We start from the raw sequence: 23,718 nt of genomic DNA, 5'->3' as shown, positions 1-23,718 counted from the left end.
AATAGGTAGACATTCTCTAAAGGGACTTACTGTTCAGATACATGTCGATCTCCTTTGCTTCTTCTTTCGGTACCACACGAACAAAATATTGACTTTGCTTGTTGGGGTTGGTGACATTGATCTCACAGCTTTGCAATACATAAGTGGCATTATTGCTTAAAAGGGGTACTTGATGGACTTCAGAGCATTCCATCTCTCTGCGTATAAACAAAAACAACAGAGAGAACTTGTAAAAAATGTATATTAAATTTAAAAAAATCCAAAAGTAGGTCATTTGGGGAAATATTTGATTTAAAGATAGTTTCTTACTCTGATCCAGGTTTGTCTTTGTAGAAGAGTGTGAACAAGATAGAATTGCTGACTTCTTGTCTCACCTCCCAACTGCATTTGAGTCGATCAACTCCATTAAAATAACATTGAAGATTCTGGTGCACAGCATCATCTGACAGAGAAATCGGAAATATATTTATTGAACTTGTGCAAAATGTGACAACAATAAGGAGGAAGAATTTGATAAAGAGCGTTGCTAAAATGAAAATGAAGAAAAAGGTCTAGGTTTCCTCTGTCCAGTTGTGTCTGACTCTAGGGGGTAGTACTCATCTCAGTTTAGCAATAGCAGTTAGACTTATATACCGCTTCATAGGGCTTTCAGCCCTCTCTAAGCAGTTTACAGAGTCAGCATATTGCCCCCACAGTCTGGGTCCTCATTTCCGTGGCACGACAAAACCGCGGTCCACTAAAGCGCGCCCGATTAAACCGCGTCGCTGACGTCATCAGCAGCGCGACAACAGCGACCGCGGAGAAAAAAGGGCGCTTTAAAAAGTGCTTTGAAAGCAAGCCGATTCAAGTTAAGGTAAGGGTTAGGTTTAGGGTTAGGGTTAGGTTTAGCGTTAGGTTAAGGGTTAGGTTTAGGGTTAGGTTTAGGGTTAGGTTAAGGGTTAGGTTTAGGGTTAGGTTTAGGGTTAGGTTTAGGGGGGTTAGGTTTAGGTTTAGGGGTTAATTTTAGCTTTAGCGTTCACAGCGTGCTTTTTTCGTCGCGCTGTGATGACGTCAGGTACGCGGTTTCATCGAGCACGCTTTAGTCGAACGCGGTTTTGTGGTGGAACCCTCATTTCACCCACCTCGGAAGGATGGAAGGCTGAGTCAACCTTGAGCCGGTGAGATTTGAACTGCTGAACTGCAGATAACAGTCAGCTGAAGTGGCCTGCAGTACTGCACCCTAATCACTGCGCCACCTCGGCAGTTTCCTATCCAAGGGAGCCAACATTGTCCAAAGAGGCTTCTGTGGTCATGTGGCCATCATGACTATACACTGAAGCACCTGAAAATAACTATCCATCTATGTCAGGATTTTTTAAAGAATGTATTCAGCATAATGTATACAGTGTATATAATATGGTGAAGAAAGTCCTTACTTTTTCATAAAAACAGAATATTTTTGTCCTAGAAGACATCAATACCCTTCCTAACATCAAGTCCTCATTAATGTTTTAACACCTATGAACAAATAGATGTTCCAGTCCTAGCAAACATTCAAACTAAGATGGGCTATTATGGTGTAAGTGTTGAAAAATTATCCTGTAGCAGTTGTCCCTTGATTAGGTAAAGGTTAAGGTTACCCTCACACATGTATGTGTCATTTCCAGCTCTAGGGGATGGTGCTCGTCTCCATTTCAAAGCCGAAGAGCCAGAGCTGTCCGAAGACTGATACCTTCCTACCAAAGGTGGTTCCTATTTTTCTGCTAGCATTTTTATATGCTTTCGAACTGCTAGGTTGGCAGAAGCTGGGACAAGTAACGGGAGCTCACTCTGTTACGTGGCACTAGGGTTTCAAACCACCAAACTGCTGATCTTTCTGATCGACAAGCTCAGCGTGTTAGCCACTGAGCCACCGCAAGGATAATTTGCTTTCAGGGATTTCTTTTTTTCAAAGAAGAGAAAAATTTCAATGAAATGTTCACAGGTGGGGGAATCTAGTGTTACTGCATCTAGTTAGTTACAAACTGGATAAAAGATTTGAATGGTGGTTCTTTTTCTGGCAGTCTGTACGGTTTTTGGTTTTGCACAACCAAAACCCAAGGGAAGATACTATGAGGGATCTCTTTTACAGTACAAAGAAATTCAGAGAAGTGTGTAAAAAGATGCACAATGCCAGCAATGAAATGTTTGCCAATTTCAACCATAAATTAAGCTCAAAAACAACCCCCAAACTAAGTAATCAAGTACTCTGAGAATAAGGAGGCAAAATGGAAGCCCTGAGGAAACAGTCCTTTGAGAAACAGGAAGCTTTCAACATAACATTGACACACAAGAACAAATCCACACTAGTAGCTGTTGCTGCCTAATAATTTGTACAAAGCGGAGAATCTTTTTCTTGTGGTTCTTGCATGCTCACCTCAAAGTTCAACAGGGTTGCTCACCTGGGTTACTCTGACCATTTTATGATCTAACCTGGCCTCAGGGCTTTCTCAACATGGGCCTGTTTCAAGTGGCCAGCAATGAACATTTCCCTCTCATGGGCTCCCTCTCAGTAAGAGAAGCTTCTGTTTTGCCTCCTTATTCTCAGAACGCTTGATTATGGGTGCTGTTTCTGGTTAATAGTTCAACACAAATTTGTCAGCCAATCTATAATTGGTTGCCAAGGAACTTCATTCATATCTGAAAGCCGTCTTTTGCATTGGGCCTTCCAGCCTGCCACATTTAATGCTGTGGGAAAATGGGAAGGGGGATTATATGGAGTATGGGAGATATATAGTCAAAATAACATTCCTTTCTCAGAGAGTCAAGGATATATTGCCCTGCACCTGGAGGGGTATGATTGGGATGGTGCCTGATTGGCCATGTGATGGACATGTGGGTGCTAGGCAGGGATGTGGACTTTCATTTGGGTGGGGAAAATCTGGAAGCTTTCAGATTCGGGTTTTCCCAGATGTGCCAATGTGACATATCTAATAAAATGGAACTTTGAGGAACTTCATGCCTCAGAGCCTTCTTTCATTGGGGGTGTTACTTGGAACCCTGTTAGCTGTCCTATTCCACTATCCTATTGTCCATCTTTTTTTATCCTACAAATATTCATCCTTTCACAAAAAGAAAGAAAATGTTTTTTGTAGTTGTTTCTGTACTTCTCGGGGTTGCAAAACTCCTCTGCCAACTGATCTGATTCTAATGCAATAGCAGTTTTGCTTCAGTGCCCCTTGACAATGGAGCCAATTCCTCTCCCGTGGACAGACAAAACACCCATCAGAGTTATTTGAGAGGCAAACTTGAAGTGGCTGTTCACTATTAGTTAAAAATAACTATATATTGGAGCATTCTTCACTGACAAGCCACCAGTAATGAAGTTGCCTAAACACAAAGGACATCATCTCATTGCTGATGTGGAACTGAAGCTTTTTGGAAAATCTCTCCAATGGCCTATTGCATCTGTAGCTGGCTTTCTGTAGTCATTGTGATTTAAAAGTCACTGCTAAACTTAGCCTTGGTAAATGTCCCTAATCCACTTTTAAAGCCATCTGAACATATATAAAACTAACAACTATCCCTACTACTTGTGAGACAGAGTCCACAGATGCTTTGTGTATCATGCCCTGGAGAAGGACAGAATGAACAGCTGCATGTAATGAATAAGTACCATTTCAAGAAAAAGCTAGCTAGGGAAAGCTTTATTGATTAGAAGGGCCAGTTAGCTAAAAGAGAGGGAAAGAGAATGGGAAAGTACAAAGACAATAGTTTTATAAGTTGGTAAATTCTTCTTCCTATGCTGAAAGGTTTGAAGTTACAAAAGGTATCTTGAAACGGCCTTTCAAGATTCACTACTCACTTGGAAAATCTTAAGAGTTCATTTTGGATTAGCTCTCAGTGTAATAGAATTAATTGTTACAAACCAAAACAATAAGGAAATTATTATCAGCCATTGTCTTTACCTCTTTTCCTTGTCTAAAATAAACTGACTTGAAGCTCTCTTGAAAACCAGAATGTAAAAACTTTTTTTATAAAATGTTTTATTTTTATTTTTATTCTGTTATATGGTTCCACCACAAAACCGCGGTCGACTAAAGCGCGCTCGACGAAACCACGTACCTGACGTCATCACAGCGCGGCGAAAAAAGCACGCTGTGAGCGGTAAAGCTAAAATTAATGCGTAAACCTAAACCTAACCCCCCCAAACCTAACGCTAAACCTAACCCTTAACCTAACCCTAAACCTAACCCTAATGCTTAACGTAACCCTAAACCTAACCCTAACCCTTAACCTAACCCTAACCCTAAACCTAAACCTAAACCTAAACCTAAACCGATGTGAATCGGCTTGCTTTAAAAGCGCTTTTTAAAGCGCCCTTTTTTCTCCGCGGTCATTGTTGTCGTGCTGCTGATGACGTCAGCAACGCGCTTTAATTGGGCGCGCTTTAGTGGACCGCGGTTTTGTCGTGCCACGCTGTTATATATAGTTACAGGTATACATTCACATAGTTATTGTTCTTATTTTTCTTTATCACTTTTACATGTTTGTTTTTCCATATAAGAAGTTAAAATATACATCCTGGGTTGCTTTTTTTTACCATATCACTTTGTATTGTCACCAACCTATTTTTCTTTTCTTTTCACCCTCCCTCCCTTCTCTACTTTTTTCCTTCCCCTTCCCCTTCTCCTTTTCCTTTTCCTACTTCCCTTACCTCTCCCCTACTCCTCTCTTCCTCTTCCCCTCTTCCCCTCTCTCCTTCTCTTTCTATCCCTTCCCTCCTTCCTCTCCTTTCCTCTTCCTTCCTTCTCTCCCCTTTCCCCTTTGAAGAAAAGGAAGGGAATAGGGAAGGATAAGTACAAAATTATAACAGAGTTTGCGGGAACATCATCCTGAAAATACACCAGTTGAAAAGAGATAAACAGAACAACAGAAAAGGAAAGTTGAAAAGGATAAGTGGGGGGGAGGGGTTTAGCAACATTTACTGTATTCAACCACTTCCTTTTAGTGACAAAGTATCTGGAGTAACTCACTGCCGGTGTTACAAAAAGTAGTGACATCAGTTTCTTGCCTTAAATGGTTTTTTTTTCACATAAAGTTTTATGTTGCTTAAGTTATTACTTAAGTCTTACTCTCTTGTATGTCCATATTTCTAGACAACTTCCTTCCCTGAAACTGTGCATTCTATTGCTGACACAGAAGCTGCTTTGAGAAGAGTCACTAAAGATGTTCATGCTGTAAAAAAATTCAAATCATAATCACCATACATTGCAGTGGGTGCCTACATTTTATCCAGCTGGTGGGGATCCTTTCCAGAAATTTAAAGCATCTGCAAACATCAAACTTTCATTTTTTCCCCCCAGTCCGTAATCACACAAAGTTCTCTTCTTTTTCAACTTACTTCCTGGTGTTTGCCAAGTAACCACTGGACTCCAGTCGCTATAACGGCCAGAAAATTCACTATCTGGACTTGGCTTGCTTCTAACCCTGGCAACATACCTGCTGCCAGGCACAAGGTTACTGTGTCGGAGACAATAATGAGACTTATTTGAGACCAATACAGAGGAAGATTCCTAGAGCGTATAAGGAGAGAGATTGGTATAAAAATATGGGAAAAAAATAAGCACATGTATGTGTTCTAGGAAAATAAACATTCTAAACGTATTTTTTATTTAATGCAATGAGTTCCTTTGCTTAAATATTGGGTATTATATAATTCAGAACAACTAATTTATCTGATGGAAAATTATGGAAAACTGTAATAATATTGGGTAGAAAGGTTTATTTCTCCTCTTAACTATTTTTATGGGTGTGCTGCCCAGATTCATGTTTGCAAATGAATGGCTATAAACATTTAATAAATAAATGAACATTATTTCCTATTCTCATTATTTTTGAGAATGTGGACAAATTTGGGGGAGGGGGGTATTTCAAAAATAAAATGCTTGTATTTAAGTATACTGGGGATTTTCTATATTTATTTTATGGTTGGCTTCTTTTAAAATATAAATTGTTATGCGCTGTAGTTCATCATGACATTATTGAATGCTGATAGCTCAGTTTTAGTGGTCTAGGGTCTACAGAACTTGATTCAGGAACCAAATACTACCTACAAGCATCAGATTGTGGCTTGTCTATATTCAAAATAAACTTTCATAAATATAGTAAGCTTCAGTATCTGATTAATCTACTCATGGAGTGAAAGTTTATTTGAGAATGTTTTAGAGTTCATGCCTGCTCATAGCCTTATCAGCTACATTATTTATTTGGCAAACTTTTAAAAGATCAATGTTCAAAGAAGTTAGGGTTTCTGGGCTATCAGGAAGGGAAGGGAAGGGAAGGGAAGGGAAGGGAGGGAGGGAGGCTCAAGGTATCATAAGATTAGGATTTGTTGGTTTATTTTTGAGATACGGTTGGATAATCCATTCTCTAAACTCCATTCAAAACTTAATTTATTTTTGATGTGGAAGACATCCACTGCTTACTTCTAGTTTCCTAATATATTGTCAACATAAACAAAACCACTGTAACTATGTGATTATAAGGATTACTATAGATACCTCCCAAATTTCCCAAGTCCTTTTATAGCTTATTTCAAAATCCAGGGGAAGGCTTTCCAACAAGTGATTTCTGTTTGTTTCTCCACCTGCTTTCCACTCTAGCAGGAAATCACATTCTTCGGTGGCAGTGACATTTAATTTCTCAGGTGGCGGAAGCTGAACTAAAGAAAAAATGAGGGAAAGCCATAGGTTAATTCTTGCCCATATGAAAGTCACGTATTTACTAATACTGTCCAGAAATATAGAAGACCAATATTATTGCCCTTAAATGGTTATATGAAAAAACAAATGTTAGTAGGAAAAACTTCTTCTCTGTAAACATAGGATGCTGTCATCAAATATCAGTTTTCTGTACATTTACAACAGTATATCAAGAATTTTATCTAACCTGATCCCACCCCCCGCCCCCCAGGTGTGTTTGATTTCAGTACTAATTACAATATGACCAATAGTCATGCTTGGTGATATTTATAGGAGAGTCAATTAAATATATCTAGAAGGCATTACTTAGGGAAGGCTGCCCGACAGATTTAATGCGGTTAAAAAATATCACTGTCATAGCCAGAAAAATAAGATAAGCAGCTAGATGGAACAGTCAAAATCTTTGATTGTCAGATCATTGGTAACTTTTCTGCATGTTCCATATATATGGAGAAAGAAAAACGGTATTCTGAGTCTAACAATGCAAGCTTGGAATGCCATCTGATTCCGTGGATCAAGTAATGAAAAGAATGGGGTCAGTCTCCAACGTGATTGTAAGAAAGCATCTAGTTAAATAAAGAGGATAGTAAGATTCTCACATATACTGCCAGGCCCTAGCAACCAGATCTGCATGTGAAAGGTTCAAGCTGATCTACCTATAGCAGTGGTCTCCAACCTTGGCAACTTTAAGACCTGTGGACTTCAACTCCCAGAGTTCCTCAGCCAGCAAAGCTGGCTGAGAAACTCTGAGAGTTGAAGTCCACAAGTCTTAAAGTTGCCAAGGTTGGAGACCACTGACCTATAGTACAAAAAATTGCCCCAGACTGCTCACCTTCACTTGGAGCAAACAGAAAGGTTTCATGGAAATTGGGGAGGAGGGGAAAGACAAGGAGGTCAGTTCTAGTTCTCTTGCAGCTGCACAATGACTCAAGGCTAACTACTCTCTTGATCCTCCCCACCCACAACAGCCCTCTTCCAAATTAGCTGTGAGTGGCATGAGGAGAGAAACCTCGCAAAGTACGACCCAGGACCGGGCCCATTACATTGTCCTAGTTCCACTTGCATTTCCTCCAAAAGGAAGTGAGCAAACTACTCCAAATTCCATGGAATTCCTTGTCTAACCAACTCAGTTCAGATGTTGTTGTGTAGTCCCTGCCTGAACTGGTTTATCAAGGCTGCTTCGTTCGAATCTGCATCTGCTGCCAAGAACTTGAAATCTGCTATGTAAAGCCTCACCCTTCTGTTGCCTTGTCTGAGCTGCCAAATGTTGCATTTGGCTCTTACGACTTTTTATCAGGTCTCCAAAATGACCCCTGAATCTGTCCATAAAGTTCTGGTAATTGTCCATGACTGGATTGTTTCATTCTATGATTGGCAGGGCTCACTTAGCTGCCAATTCCATTAACTAGCTTAACACAAAAGACACTTTTGTGTGCTCTATAGGGAATACTGCAGTTTGGGTTCCCCTTAGCAACTCACACTGAGCAATGAAGGTTTTTATCTTGTCTGCTTCTCCCACAAATCTCTCTGACAAACCTCCGTGGTAGCCCAGCAAAATTGGCTACGCAGCTGGAACTCCTGAGGAGTAGCCGGCGCTGCCAGCAGTGGGGCATTCTGGACTTGGTGCTCATCCAACTGAAGCGCCATGGCCACTAAGTTCCTGACCTCATCTCCATCCTCTTCTGAGGCTGTAGCAAAGAATCCATCACATTAGGAGTCAACCCAGCAACTGCTTGTCAGTCCAAGACCATCCTGGTAAACTTACTCCTTTCCTCGGGAGTGAGAGGTGTGAGCCGGGAGTTTAACGTCAGCAACCAGATCCACGCATGAAAGGTTCAAGGTGACTTTCATTGTGTTCTACCTATACTAGAAGAATCTCTCCAGACTGCTTGCCTTCCCTTAGAAACAGTTATGGTTCCATGGAGCTTGAGGGGGGGCAGTCCTAGGTCTCTTGTGGCTGTCCAATGACTCAAGGCTAACTCCCACTTGATCCCTCCTCCTTGCCTAGCTGGAAATTTCCCAACAATATACTGAGAGAAGCGAGTGGAAAAGCTTTGGTCTACAATTCGTCTTCTGGATAGAGCACCATTGTGCTTGGAAGTCAGTTTTAAGTATCTACCCAGGTAGTCCTCGACTTACAATTCATTTAGTGACCATTTGAAGTTCCAACAGCACTGAAAAAAGTCATGACCATTTTTCGCACTTACAACTATTGCAGCAGCCCCATGGTCATGTGATCCAAATTCAGATGCTTGGCAACTGATTCATATTTAGGATAGTTGCAGGGTTACCTGGGGTCATGATCCCTTTTGCGTCCTTGCTGACAAGCAATGTCAATAGGGAAGTCAGAGTCACTTTTTAATTGTATTACTAACTTCACAACTGTGGCAAGAAAGATCGTCAAATGGGACAAAACTCACTTAACAAATGTCTCACTTAGCAACAGAAATTTTGGGCTCAATGCTGGTCATAAGTCGAGGACTATCTGTACCTAATTCTTGGAATATAAGATTTGGGTTCTATTTGTGATTTCTTCACCATGCAGCCTAACAACTAAGCTGGCAAGAAAAAGTCCCTTGAGTGTGATGCTTTAGTTGGTGATCATTCTGGAGTTGCAGCACTTCAAAGTGGTCACCACCCTCCAGGCCTTCCGCAAAGCCCTCAAAACCTGGCTGTTCCGACAGGCCTGGGGCTAAAGAGCTGATGCCCCCGTCTCAAATGGTATGACTGCTGTGAGTTTTAAATTATATATTGTTATGCTTGTTTTTTAAATTTTTGTCTGTATCCCCCTTCCCCGGTTCGAGTTGTGAGCCGCCCTGAGTCCCCTTCGGGGGGAAAGGGCGGCATATAAATACAATAAACTAAAACTGAACTGTCACAGAAACTACCTTTTCAGCAGCTGTTCATGATAGCCCCCTTTTTAAATTGTTTCAAATTGCTTGAGGCAGAACACTGGGTCAGATGTTCTCTACTTGATTAGAGAAAGGTGGATGCCGAATATTTTCACACGAATATGCAGATACATACTGTTCTTGAAGAGGTCAACATTCAGTTGGATTTCCAACTTCTCATCAGGTTTGAAAATGAACATATTGGTCTGGGCAGAATGGAAATAGGTATCATTCCTCCTACAGTGCCAATGTATCTCAGAGTCTATTTTTTGGCTATTGCAGATCATCTTTGTGAGGTTTCTGTAAGCAACAGAAAAAAAGCAATGGTTTCTTACATTACATCACATTACATTAGCAATATGAATAATTCCAAAATTAAATTAATACCTTAATTATACTAACAAAGTTAATAAAGAAATATGCATGCTTTCAAATTCTCCAAAATTCTTTCATCAAGCCAGACAGTTTCCCTCCCTTTGAGTTGTGAGCCGCCCTGAGTCCCTTTCAGGGAAAAGGGCAGCATACAAATAAAATTTAAATCTAAAAAAAAAAAAAATCTAAATCTAAAATGGTTGGGGTTCAGACCATGGAATAAGCAATATACCCTGTTTTCCCCAAAGTAAGACCTATCCTGAAAATAATCCATAGCATGTTTTATGCATGAGCCTAATATAAGCCCTACTCCCAAAATAAACCCTACTTAAGTGCCTGTGCAACTGGCTGCCCACCCATTCCATCTGTTTGCTCATGGTGCCATCAACATTAGGTGAGGTGTGTGGGAGGCGGAGGTGCTCAAGATGCCCCGCATCAATCCCTCAGCCAGGCTATCCAAGCCCCGACAACTGCTTCATGATTTCAGCATCGTTGTGTCACTTGGTCTCCTGCTCTGTTGTGGCCACGAGCAAGCAAAAGAAGTGGGCTGCCAGCCATGTGGGATCCTGCTGGATGGGACTGCTGGAGCCACAGCCACAAGGTGAGGCAAGTGTTGGGGTGTGGGTGACCTGGCTGGGGGGGGGGGGGGCTGAGGTAAGCCAGTGCGTAGCACATGAGGCAGCTCTACCCTGCCTCACAGTGGCAGCAATGGCATGCCACGCGGCCTCCTGCCCCACCACAAGGAAACAAAAGAAGTGCGTCTCCCATACATGGGGAGGGGGGGGAAATGACATCACCCAAAATAAGCCCTGGTGCTTATTTCGGAGTCCAAAAGAAAATAAGACTGAGTCTTATTTTTGGGAAAACATGGGTAAAATAAAGAAAACAATTAAACAAGAAAACAATTATTGATGTAGAACAACCAATCTCTTACAGTTTAATTTTTGCCACTTCTAGGAAAACTGTCACAGATATTCCTGGTTTTCATATGTGAAATATTACATAACCACCCACTCCTCTTTGTCACCCTGCTTTTTCCCCCCTTCCCTGGTAGATTGAAAAACAGTTCCTCTTTTAGAGTATCAGAGGCAGAACATAATAGTTGAAACACCACTTCTTCATTTTCTGAAGGAGAACAAAAGGACAGATGGTGTCCACTTCTCCATTGTTAATTAACTATATTTTCTCATCTCCACAATAGGGAACTTCAACTTGTATTTCCTCAAACTATAAATAATAGGTGGTGAAGGAAGCATGATTACATACTCATGATCACACGTACATATTCATTGGAAAACCCACACATGTGTAACTGAATCTGAATAGAATTCTCAAGCTGCTGTTGACAATGATTTCCAATCAAGTAGAGCAGGCCTGTCAAACTGGAGGCCCACAGGCTGGATATGTTACGTGCAGGCCATGGCCACCCCAGCTCCACAAGGGCACAAAACTTCACGATACATCACGATCTGGCCAGTGACACGATTGAGCTTGACACCCATGATGTAGAGAGAGCTAGATGAACAAGATTTCTAATCATGGAGAAAGAACTAAACACAACACTTCGGGTTAGCTAAATGCTTTGATTGGACAACAATCTATCTATTCAATACAACTTTCAATACAACCACTGGTTTCACCACCACCACCCAACTTTAAACATTTTTAACTGTTGTACAGCATTCAGACATTATCTCTTCCTTGTGCAACTGGTGTCACAGCCTTTTATTTCTCTTCACCTGGTAGAGTTAGCCTATCGTGTCTTCAGGGGATCAAGGGATCAAGCCAGTGATTGGGAACAGCAAAACCTCTCATCCGAAGACTCGCTCTCTCAAGGAAATATTGGAAAGGGGAAAGTTGTTGAAGGTTTAAAATTCTTAAAATGGAAACTAAAATATTTTCTTTTTGGGATTATTAGATAAGGACATGGGGGGAAATGGAACTTTGTTTATACATACATACATACATACATACATACATACATACATACATACATACATACATACATACATCTGTATCTTTATCCTGTCTGTGTCTCTGTCTCTATCTATATCTATCTATCTCTATATCCATCCATCCATCCATCTATTGAAAGCAGCAATAATCCTATATGCTCAAAAATGGAAAGAGATATAGATTTCTAGATTAGAAGAATGGATTGAAAAGATAATATAACTGGAGATGGCAAAGTTAATTGGATTCATTAGGGATAAGAATCAGTGGTGGGTTCCTACTGGTTCGGACTGGTTTGGACAAACCGGTAGTGGTTTGACAGACTGGGTCGCTGGAACCGGCAGTGACCCAGACCTGCCACGCCCCTGAACCGGTTATCTGGGTGCCACCATAGGTGCCGCCATCTTGTTTTTCTGCATGCGCAGAACAACTTTTATTGCACTCTGCATGCCCGCCCAGAGCGCACACAAGTAAGCGCCTGCCAGAACCCACCCCTGATAAGAATGTAAATAGCTTTGTTTCCACTTGCTTCTGGACTTTCTGATTGAAAGGCAAAAAAAATTGAAACTTTGATTTTGGGTTTTGATAACTAAGTAGGTCAGGGTTATAGAAATGGCTAGTGTTTACTATTTTAGATAAGTAAACATGGGATGTTATAACTGTATTATGTATCTTAATGCACCCAAAGAAATTGCTTTTTGTTTCCTTCTTTCCTTTTTCTTTCCTCAGTTTATTCACTCTTCCTCTTTCCTTTCCCCCCTTTCCATTTGTCCCATTGCCTTTATTTCTATTTGCATTTTACATTAAGAAAAAAAATAGTAAAAATATGTTTTTTTTAAGACCAAAAAATGGTTCAAACATTTGTGACTCATTAGCTTAGGAGGAAAAATGATTAGGGTGGAGAATTATTGGACTCTATTAAATGATGCATGATTTAGAGAAAGTGAATAGGGATGACTAAGATTAACCAGTGAAGAGATTTAGAATAAATAAGAAAAAAAATTATACAGCACATAAATAAAATTATGGAATTCATTACCACAAAATGAGATGATAGCCGGTAATGGCTTTGAAATGGTATCAGATAAATTTGGGATAGAAAGTTCTATCAAGGGCTCTTAGTCTTAGGGGACAGCTACGTCTCCCTCTCCTTCTGGAAAACACCCCAGAGACCTCTGACTAACTATTGAGAGAAAGAAAAAGGTGCATTCATGAACCCTGCCCTAATTCAGCAAGCCTGGACCTCGTGTTCTTACATACTTCTTTTGGGTAGCTACTAGAGAGATAGAAGTACTTCCTACCATCAGTTCCTTCAAAATCAATAGCACTCCTTAGTTCAAAGATGTCTCCCAATATAGATTACCCATTAAGGGGAGAGCAATGAGAAAGAAGCACTTTGCCTGAAATCAGCCTTAGAGCTTTCTTTACTTTCATCTCACTGCAGCCCAAACATTTCCCAACAATCTCTTTTTTCTGCAGCACAAACATTTCCCAACAATCACTTTTCCTCATGGTGTTCTCTTCAACCGACTCCCAGCCCTTGCCTTCAGTCATCCTGAATTGTACCGTTTTGCAGTGCAGGTGCTCCTTGACTTATGACCACAATTGAGCCCAAAATTTCTGTTGTTAAGGGAGACATTTGTTAAGCGAGCTTTGCCTCATTTTCTGACCTTTCTTGCCATAGCTGTTAGTGAATCAATGCAGTAGTTAAGTTAGCAACAAGATTGCTGAGGGAATCCGGCTTCCCCGTTGATTTTGCTTTCAGAAGGTCACAAAGCGTGATCCATATGATCCCCGGGACACTGCAACCATCATAAATATGAGTCAATTGCCAAGCATCTGAATTTTGATCACATGACCACGGAGATGCTTCAATGGTTGTAAGGGTGGAAAAGGGTCATAAGTCACATTTCTCAGCACCATTTAGAGGTGGTATTCAGCAGGTTCTGACCAGTTGTGGAGAACCGGTAGTGGAAATTTTGAGTAGTTTGGAGAACCAGTAAATACCTCCTCTGATTGGCTCCTCCCCCTTCTATTCTCTGCCTTCCGAGTCCCAGTTGATCAGGAGGGAATGGGGATTTTGCAGTATCCTTTCCCTGCCACACCCACCAAGGCATGCCCACAGAACCAGTAGTAAAAAAAAATTGAATGCCCCACTGGCACCATTGTAACTTTGGTCACTAAAAGAACTGTTGTAAATCAAGGATTACCTGTACTGTTTCCCTTCTTACCCCAACACTGAATTTGCGATGGATTCACTGTGACACATTTTCCTCACCAATGCAATAGCCATAGCAATAGCACTTAGACTTATATATTGCTCCACAGGGCTTTACAACACTGTGACACTTTACAACACTTTCCAGAGAAAGGGAAAAAAATGGGAGGTGACCCTGAGGGCAGAGATAAACCTCCAAGTGCTTCAACGACCCTCTAAAAGGATGCAAACGACCAGCTGTCTGCAAGGAATATCAATCCTTCCATTTCCCACTATCCTGTCAGAGCTGAAGTCGCTTCTTGGATGAGAAGCAAAAAGTCTTCAAAGGAAAAACAAGAAAGTCCAGTTGACTTCTGAAAAAGTACCTTTGGGACACTCTGTGAGTGGTTTATAATGTTAGCATATTGACCCAACAATCTGGCTCCTCATTTTACCAATCTTGGAAGGAGAGAAGGCTGAATCAACCTCGAGTCCTGTCAGGCTGTTAGCCTGCAATACTGTGTTCTAACCACTGTGCTGTTGATAGCATAGTGAGGTAAACCCAAGAAATAGGGTTAGTATATATTAGATCAATAATAGATCAGCTATTATTAGTAGATATTTTCTACTAATAAGTGATAGATATTTTCTGAGCAACTGATGACATAGAGAGAGAGAGAAACTAAACTGGGGAAATCCAACAATCCTTCTTTGAAATTTCTTGTATGTATTTTAAAAAATAGCACAGATCATTCGCCAATTTTACAGTTGTGGCAGGACAGAGGTCACCAGTGAGGGCAAAAAAGTACATATTGTCTAATATTGAGGTATGTAGCTCTTTAACTTAGCCATAAGAAAAAAATCCATAAACTGGAATAGATAAATCAATCCACCATATGATATGTCTGCATAATTCTGTATCAAAATTATTAATATTATTATTCTTCCTCCTTTGCTGCCATCTCCTCTTCTTTCTCCTCTTCCTCCTCCCTCCCTATTCCTCATTCAGTATATTTTAAAGTGGAATTATATTAAGGTTTCTTGTTTGGGGAGAAGAAAATTTCGGCAAAGTTTCCAGAGATAAACTGGAATGTATGAAAAGCATGTCCTACTAAGTCCATCTTCCCTTCTTTAGTGTCCCATCTTTCCTTTTTTAATTCTTTCACTTGCAGTCTGATGTCTTCTAGTCTTCTTATGCATCAATTAAACCCTACAGGAAGACTACTAAGAAAAATCTTCCTAGGGGAGTTCTTTCCTCTTTCTTGGGCAAAAAATAACTTTCAGAAAGCCAAGTTGACACAGTGGTAATTTTCTAAGCATTAACCCGCAAATCTATTCCCTTTTGATGCTATCTGAAATGGCACATTTCTTTTAAAAATACATTATTTATGTTTAAATGGTACTTCTCTTAACATTTATTTTCTATTTCTTTTCTCCCAAAGTACAGAATGTTTAATTTTTTATTGTTAATTATTTACTTGAATGAATTATTTTCTTGAAATAAGAATGACATTGGAACATTAAAAACATGTGAAGCACCAGTGGAGATACAGTTCTAACTTGCTCTTTTGCGAGTTGTATCTGTTCTGTGAGCTCCTGTCTCTTAGCATTATACCCCTCTAGAAATCCTCTTTTTGCCCCTCGTTTTCTTTTTTGTGCCCCCAAATTCTTGCAAATGAATCAGTGCTCAGCCACTCACAAATCACCCAGCTTGTGAAAAAGGTGCATCTTGACAAAGGCATTTCCCTCCCGAGGCTCAGACCAGGTGCAGTCGATTTGTGATTCATAGTCATTGGAACAGCTCAAGGTTTTCTTCAGATGGCTCTCTAAAAAGAAAAAGAAAATATTCCTAAAGACATTAAAGTGCTGTCTCGGGTTTTGCTCAGCAAGAGCAAAAGCAGCAATGACAAGAAATGGATATAAAATTTTTTTTTAATGTTATTTACTTGGGCATTTAAGCACTATTAAGGAATACCAATTGCTTGTTTTTTTTCAAGTGCACCATTTTGAGAAAGATAGTTCAGATATACACACAAACACATATACAGAAATTTTGTTTAATTTTATACCATTCTACAAAGTTTTTCCATTCTAAAATTGCCCTTTAAAATTCAAATGGAACAGAAAGAAAAATTAGAAAGACACAGGATAATATAACCAGAAAGACTGATAAGAAGAGTAAGTTGAATGTATCAAAAGGGGAAAATAAACATGTACACCCCAGAAGGAGATAAACGGCCATCACTGAGAATGCTTGCTTCTAGCTGTCCTTGCCCATATTTAAGCATGAGAAAGCATGTGGAGCAGAACCTTAGAGAATGATCTAAGTGCAGCATTCACTTTTTAGAATCCAATTCATCTCTCATATGATTAATATTTTCCAGTTGTTGGCCAAGGACTCTGTATGAACCAATCTCCTAACTGATAGAAGATGTTCAGAATGTGAACCTTTTCTCCAGCTCTGAACATACAAATAGATTTTTTCAACCAAAAAAAAAAAAAAGCCACCAGTGAAGTAAAAATAGTTGTTCTTCTCCAGCCTTGTGTAGCCATGAACTTTTGACAAACGTAACAGGGAGGAAGAGTTTGCATCTTTCAAATTATATGAGCTTCTTTCTTCAAAAATTGGAAAGCCAATGCCTATGGTTGGATGCATGCATGTTAACTCTCTTATTTGATTGTGACCCTAAATAATGTGATCTGGACAGGTAACTGGACATGGTTCCACCACAAAACTGCGGTAGACTAAAGCGCGCTCGACGAAAGCGCGTACGTGATGTCATCACAGCGCGACAAAAACAGCACGCTGTGAGCAGTAAACTTAAAATTAACGCGTAAATGTAAACCTAACCCCCCCAAACCTAACCCTAAACCTAACCCTAAGCCTAACCCTTAACCTAACCCTAAACCTAACCCTAAACCTAACCCTATACCTAACCCTTAACCTAACGCTAAACCTAACGCTAACCCTTAACCTAACCCTAAACCTAACCCTAACGCTTAACGTAACCCTAAACCTAACCCTAACCCTTAACCTAACCCTAACCCTAACCCTAAACCTAAACCTAACTCTTACCTTTATGTGAATCGGCTTGCTTTAAAAACGCTTTTTAAAGCGCCCTTTTTTCTCCGCGGTCGTATTTGTCGCGCTGCTGATGACGTCAGGTATGCGCTTTAATCGGGCGCGCTTTAGTGGACCGCAGTTTTGACGGGTCATGACTGGACATAACAAGGTCACATAGACATCCCAAAAGAAGGGACACAAATTGGACAGATTACCCATTACTGTAGGCATAAATGTTACAATAAAAGGCTTCTCACAGAGAGTGTAAATGGCAAAACAGCCCTTTGGAGAAGAGGGTGTCCCTGTACCTTGTATGATGTTTTGGGTAGGAGCTCTGCTGGGAGCAAACCAGGAAGATAAGGCTGATCGAAAATATTTTGTCCCCTGAAGCCGAGAACTTGCTTCATTCTTTTATTAGGCATGTGTTTCAATTTACTTATTGTGTTTGAATACCACTATAATCTAGACAGATTCCCAATAATTAACATTGACATACAATAATATAACTAAAACATCCATGTTATAAAGCTAGATTAAAGCTAGACCCAGATTAAATACATTACAAGAATCTTGTAATCTTGTATTTTGTAATCAAAATAACCATGTGATATAATATGGTGGACCAATATAATTTCCAATGACTGAACACAGGCAGAAGCATCTAAATTTCCATACACCCTTTGCAAGAGTTCCGTTTCAATAACTTCCCAAAAATTATAATATCAGAGGCCATTCAAATCTATTCCAGGTCATAGGTGCTCCTACTGAGAAACTATGTTTCTGAGCACCTTACTGCACTTTTATCCATTACTTCACAGACGTGGGGAATTAGATTATATCAATTTGATTCTGAGCAAAAAAGACAGCCCTGGAAGTATCCAGCTGTCAAACTTTGTAGGCTTTATTGAATTACATATTGAATTATATCCAGAAACCAATTGACATCCAATACAGAGCTCACAACATTGATGTAATATGCTCATAGTGAGGAGTGCCAGCTAACAAATCGGCCATCAAATTCTGCCCTAATTTAATCCCCTGGATGGTTTTCAAAGGCAGCCCTATGTAGAGGATCTTACAGTGGTCTATATAAGTAATTACAATGGAGTGAGTAGTCATCAAAGGTCTCTCTTGCTCCAAGTAGGGCTGCAACTGATAAGCCATCCAAAGCTAGACAAAAATGTTTGTGAGAGTCCACCTGCCCATCCAATAGCAGCCACAAATTTAGAAGAACCTTCAAGTTACAGTCTAGCTTCTTAAAGGGCCGAGCTTCCTTATCAAGAGACAGTACTGGAATTGGCAAAGCACATCACTGCACAAAGCAACCAAGCTATTCTATTTGGATCCAGATTAAGCCTGTTTTGTCCCATTCAATTCTGGCAATTTCCAATGACAAATGTTTACACAAATGTGTAGTATCATCTGTATGCTAATGGTGCTATATCTTGAACTTCCAGATGACATTCTAAGTACATTCATATTAATGTTGAAGATTGGTGGTTGAGGGGGGAGAGAATCTCTGTCCCATAAAACCACCATTTAAAACTACCCATTAAAGCAGAAACTCAAGCCTTTGCAGTTTGTCCAGAAGAATATTATATCCATGGTATAGTCTGCTCATTAGTCTCATCCAGATCCCAACTATTGTCATCTATTGTGGCAATTATATTGTCAAGCCCCATGCAAGTTGAAGGGCTTGACACTATCAAGGAACCAAGAGCTACACAGATTTCAGTAAAGTATCTTTAAGATAGGTAAGAATGTTGCAAATTATAAAAGAATCCTCCCACTTTTTTTTACAGTGTGTTAATTAAGGTGGAATTTCTCTGAATTATTTAAAAAGATTTTCCCAAGTTTCTTTCTAACTCTCTAAATAGCCATTTATGAGCTAAACTGTCAACCAACTCATGCTTTTCTTTTGATAGTTTACATCTACCCACTTTCCATTCTTTTCCATATCTCCTCACTAGACAATAGTTGTTAATTCAAGGAGTGCCTCTTAAGAAAAAAGAACATTATAATCTTATTCAAATCTGGCTGGCACCATTCCTTGCTGGAGTAATGTTTTGATAATTTCCCAGCTTCAGCTTGTCACTTTCTCCAGCTCCACATAAGAGCTAGGTGGGACATGGCTCCAGCCCATAAATGGCTGAGGATGTATCAAAGAGCATCATCCATCAGAATCAGAATCCTAGCTGACATGGCAAGACATTACTTCAGTTACCACATTGACTTCCACCCACAAACAGTCGAGATTTTTGTTAATCAGTTTATCAGCAAAAAGCTACAAAAATATTTTCAGTGGATGGGCAGGAAATCCCTCTGTGATTGCCACCTCAGAAGGGAGTTGCCAACATTCTCTGGAATGTTGCTATGAGGGACTATGATGGTGAGTCTTCTCTATTTATCCACCTTTTTTGAAACAACAATATCTCGGAGATCAGGGTACCACAACATTGCTAGGATTCCAGAAAGTCTTTTAGATCTAACTTCCAGTGATTTATGAGGGGACACTGGTCACCATCTGTCTGACTTCAAACTGAATGAGAATCTTTCCAAGCATGAATCTTGCATAGTTCTTTATGGCAAGATTTATTAAGAAGAATTCCAGTGACTGAATTGTACTGTATTTGGCATCAATTTACCCCATGTACATAATGGCTTTGTTTTTTTCCTAATGGTTTTCCCATTATCAGATAAGGACACAGTCTTTTCATTGATAATGGAGAGGCTTGCGACTGACTATTAATCTTAAGAACCTCCTGATTCTTTATCAAGGAAAAAAGATGAGAAGGAGCAAAGATGGAAGAGTAAAATGTATGAATAGAAAACCTACCTCGAGCTTCAATGATGAGAACAGTGAGGCTTAAAATCAGAACAATGCTGTAGAGCTTCATGTTCATTAAGTACTCTTTGTTGCCTGAAGAACTCACCTGTGGGCAAGATAGAACTTTTTTTTTGAACAAAGTACTATTTTTTTATAAAAAGTTTTTTTATTTTAATTTTGTTACATAATAAAAAATGCTTTTGTGAACAGAATGTTGTCCAGGTTCACCCTTTAACATTGCCACAAACACATAATTCATTCTACATTATTTCCAATTTTAGCCATATTGCTTTTCTTCTCATATTTGCCTATTTCTAATTTTTAACATTTATAAACAATATCATTTTCCTTCTCTTTAAAAATAAACCATCTTATCATTTCTTTTCCATCTGTTTTCTATTAGTAATACGTCTTCAAATTCAATTTTTATATGGTCAGCATTCTGACATAATCACTTTACTCATTTAGAAGTATTAATATAGCTCACAGAACATCCTAATTAAAACATACTATTACTTTGTTTACAATATTTCATTTCATTCTACTAGATCATATCATTCTACTAAACTCCTATTCCTAAATTTTCTTTTCTCTTTTTCTTCTTTTTATATGTCTTATATCTTTTCTTCTGAATTTTTTCTATCACTTTTTGATAGATTGTTTGGATATTTTTCCCCCAAATTTCTCTTTCCCATTTCCCATTATTTCTCTCTTTATTTTTGGCTAATTTCTTTTTCAGATTTCTTTTTCCTTTTTCTTCTCTACTCTATTTGTGCCTCTATAAATCTCACTAGTATAGCCCCATTGAGTTTTGTTTTCCATTTCTTTTTCTACCTGAACAAGGTACTATTGAATGATTTCCTATTGCTGCTCTTTCCCCTGCTGAATATGAGATTAAAACATTCAGTGCAATTATTAATGCTCCACTTGATTAATTCCCCAAATTATTCTTTTTCATTTCGTTTGCCCACACTCCCTTGCTGCTCCTTAACAAATTACATTTTTTGCCACAAAATCACCAAGACTGGGAGATTGAGCTACCTATTTGCCAAGAAAGTTTGCCATTAGATCCATTCATTAAAAGAAAAAAAGAAAACAAAAAGAAAATAAAATTTCTATGGACTCTCAAGTTCCTTTCCACTTTCCAGGGTTTCTTCAAAGATAGTTAGCCTTAAAACCTCCAACCAGATCAGCACAGATGAAAGGCAGAATCACAATTCTAAGGTTAATTATCTACCATCAGAGAGAACTGAACTGGTTTCTCTTTATATCATAGACCAGTGTCATCTTTTATAGAGAGAAACGAGAAAAGATAGAAGAGACAAAAACAGTAGACTTACCACATCTCTCCCCCAGAGAAATTCTCCATATATGTATCTTAGAATTCCAGATCAGGCCAGTTAGACATGACACTAAACCCACTAAACCCACCAGGAGGGTTGTTTATTTGTCCCACAAACCCACAAAGTTTTTAAACCATAAGATGGTTTAGTCCCTGATTCTGTGAGGCTGACCCTCAACCTCCATTAGCTGTCAGATCTCAATAAGGAACGTACTTGTGTTCACTTCCCCACCAGGAGGGTTGTTTATTTGTCCAAAACTTTGTGGGTTTTGTTATTAGAGCAAATAATAGAGTAAACTCTCTTGATTTAATATTTTTAAAATATCTCCTTTACTTTTGAATGATGACCAGAATTCCCTGGAGATGGGCAGCGAATAAATTTAAAATTATTACATTGGTCATACAGTCAGTTAAATGATTAGATTGGATTTGACCTTTTTATTCACCTCTCAGAATAACGGAGTTGGAAGGGGTCTTGGGGTTCTTCTAGTCCAACCCCCTGCTCAAGCAGGAAACCCTATACTAATTCAGACAATTCCAAGGAGACCATTAGTTGTAGTTCCACCTTAAACACAAAGCCAACTGGGTGATCTTGGACCAGTCATTCATTCTCATTCCTAGGAAGCAGGCAATGGCAAGCCACTTGTGTAATTCTGTAATTTTGTCTAGGCGGTTGCCAGGAATCAACACTGACTCAAAGACATTCATGAAAACATACACAAAACAGCAATAAAAGCAGTTTGTATGGATGGATATTTTCTCTCAGAGAGAAAAAAAATTGTTAAGGAAAACCTTTAAAAACATAACAATATTTATTAATTAATAATAAGCACTCACCTTCTCAATTACTTCGTCTCTTCTTTTTGCTGATAGTTTTAAACAATACAATTAGTAATGAAGGATTAAGGTTTTTACTCCATGTTACCACCACTGCCAATTAAAACTTTTCATAACTACAGGAATCTTCAACAATGTTCCAAAGATGAATGAAACGTGAATCGCTTAACCATACAGTTTGCATGTTGATCAGTTTCTGGTGAAGTTTCATTTGTTTCTTTCTGTTTTCCTTTTCTCAAAGTAGTTTCCTTTTTTCAAAGTAGTCTTTCAACATCTCTTTTGCTTACGGAAGAGAAACTAAATGTTTCATGTTTAAAATAATTGCATAACATTTTTTAAAAAGCATTGTATTTCATTGAACAATTTATAGCAGGGTGTCCAGCCTTTGGTCGATGGACCACATTGCAGCTAGTCATGTGACCCCAGAAGACTTCAAAAACAAAGTTTGTTTTTCCTACACATTATATGGCATATTTACACTCTAGGGCATATTTTATAGGCAGCCCAAGATAATTCTTCTTCGCTCAATGTGGCCCAGGCAAGTCAAAAGGTTGGCCATGCCTGATCTAGACTCTCTATTATAATAAAAGTATAATTTTATTGGACAAAATGATTGGACAAAAATGTGATGTGATTTGCGATATTTACATAGATAGCACAGATTGTATTGTTTATACCATTTCTTAATGATATCAACATTCAAGTGACAAAAGTTGCAACATTAGAGTCACTAAAATGAAATAGGTTAGAGAGATTTTGGGCAGTCCTTTTTTCACAATTGTCTATTAAAATGAGGTTTCAAAGCATATCATTTTTTTACAAAAAAAAAAATCCACATAGAATATCCAGTTTTTCTTTGAAGTGAAGATGTATACCCAGCTGCTATGTACATCTTCATTCAGAATCTACCAGTTTTTATCAAGTTATTAATCTAAGGTTACAATTTCAAACAACAATTCTGAGTTAAATGATAAGTTGTTTAAAGACTGATAAAGTTCATTATCTTGGTTGTGTAAATATGTTATAACTAAATAAATAGTTATTATATAATCATTCATAGGAGGGAGGGAGGGAGGAAGAGAGAGAGATGCTTTGTTAGCATCTGTGAGCACTGTGAATCAAACAAGTGTTACCCTGATTTCATTGAGTAGTTTTGTATAAATTCACTTCTGAACATCTCCTTAGAGGCCTACTATATTCTCTTCCCTAATGAACTTTTAAAACATTTCTTTTAATTTAAAAAACTGAATCAGAAATCTGGCCTACTACAAAATAAAACATCTGTTTGGGTTTTATAATGACCTGACTCCATTAAGCAACAATAACTTAATTTATTTACAAGAACAAAATCGTACAATTGCTTGCATATCTGAATTCGTTAAAATACTCTCTCTAGCAGCTTATTTTCTTCCAAGTTTCTTCTTTGTCATATATTGTATAGACCTGGCTTCTCCTTCTTTCCCTGTTCACTAACTAGCATCAGAGTTCATTACGTTGCTTTTCCATTCAATCA

At 38.9% G+C, this 23,718-nt stretch overlaps 1 protein-coding gene across 1 annotated transcript in view; it reads right to left on the bottom strand.

The window, feature by feature from the left end:
- The window catches only part of CSF2RB (colony stimulating factor 2 receptor subunit beta), a 36,144-nt gene extending 13,743 nt beyond the window's left edge, over nucleotides 1-22,401 (bottom strand). The window contains exons 1-8 of the mRNA XM_087723148.1: nucleotides 22,206-22,401; nucleotides 20,036-20,132; nucleotides 15,835-15,961; nucleotides 9,750-9,913; nucleotides 6,522-6,682; nucleotides 5,363-5,534; nucleotides 310-442; nucleotides 31-197 (exon numbers count right to left, since the gene is read on the bottom strand). Of these exons, the coding sequence (XP_087579274.1) occupies nucleotides 31-197; nucleotides 310-442; nucleotides 5,363-5,534; nucleotides 6,522-6,682; nucleotides 9,750-9,913; nucleotides 15,835-15,961; nucleotides 20,036-20,102 (991 nt within the window). The 5' untranslated portion in view covers nucleotides 20,103-20,132; nucleotides 22,206-22,401. The remainder of the gene's footprint in view (nucleotides 1-30; nucleotides 198-309; nucleotides 443-5,362; nucleotides 5,535-6,521; nucleotides 6,683-9,749; nucleotides 9,914-15,834; nucleotides 15,962-20,035; nucleotides 20,133-22,205) is intronic.
- Nucleotides 22,402-23,718: the final 1,317 nt, after the last annotated feature.

Source organism: Thamnophis sirtalis, unplaced genomic scaffold (assembly GCF_051295495.1).
Source record: "Thamnophis sirtalis isolate CommonGarterSnake01/CBP01778 unplaced genomic scaffold, rThaSir2_p1.2 scaffold_9, whole genome shotgun sequence".
Classification (NCBI taxonomy): Eukaryota; Metazoa; Chordata; class Lepidosauria; order Squamata; family Natricidae; genus Thamnophis; species Thamnophis sirtalis.
The sequence above is the reverse complement of the archived record's forward strand: the minus strand, read 5'-3'. Positions and strand labels throughout refer to the sequence as shown.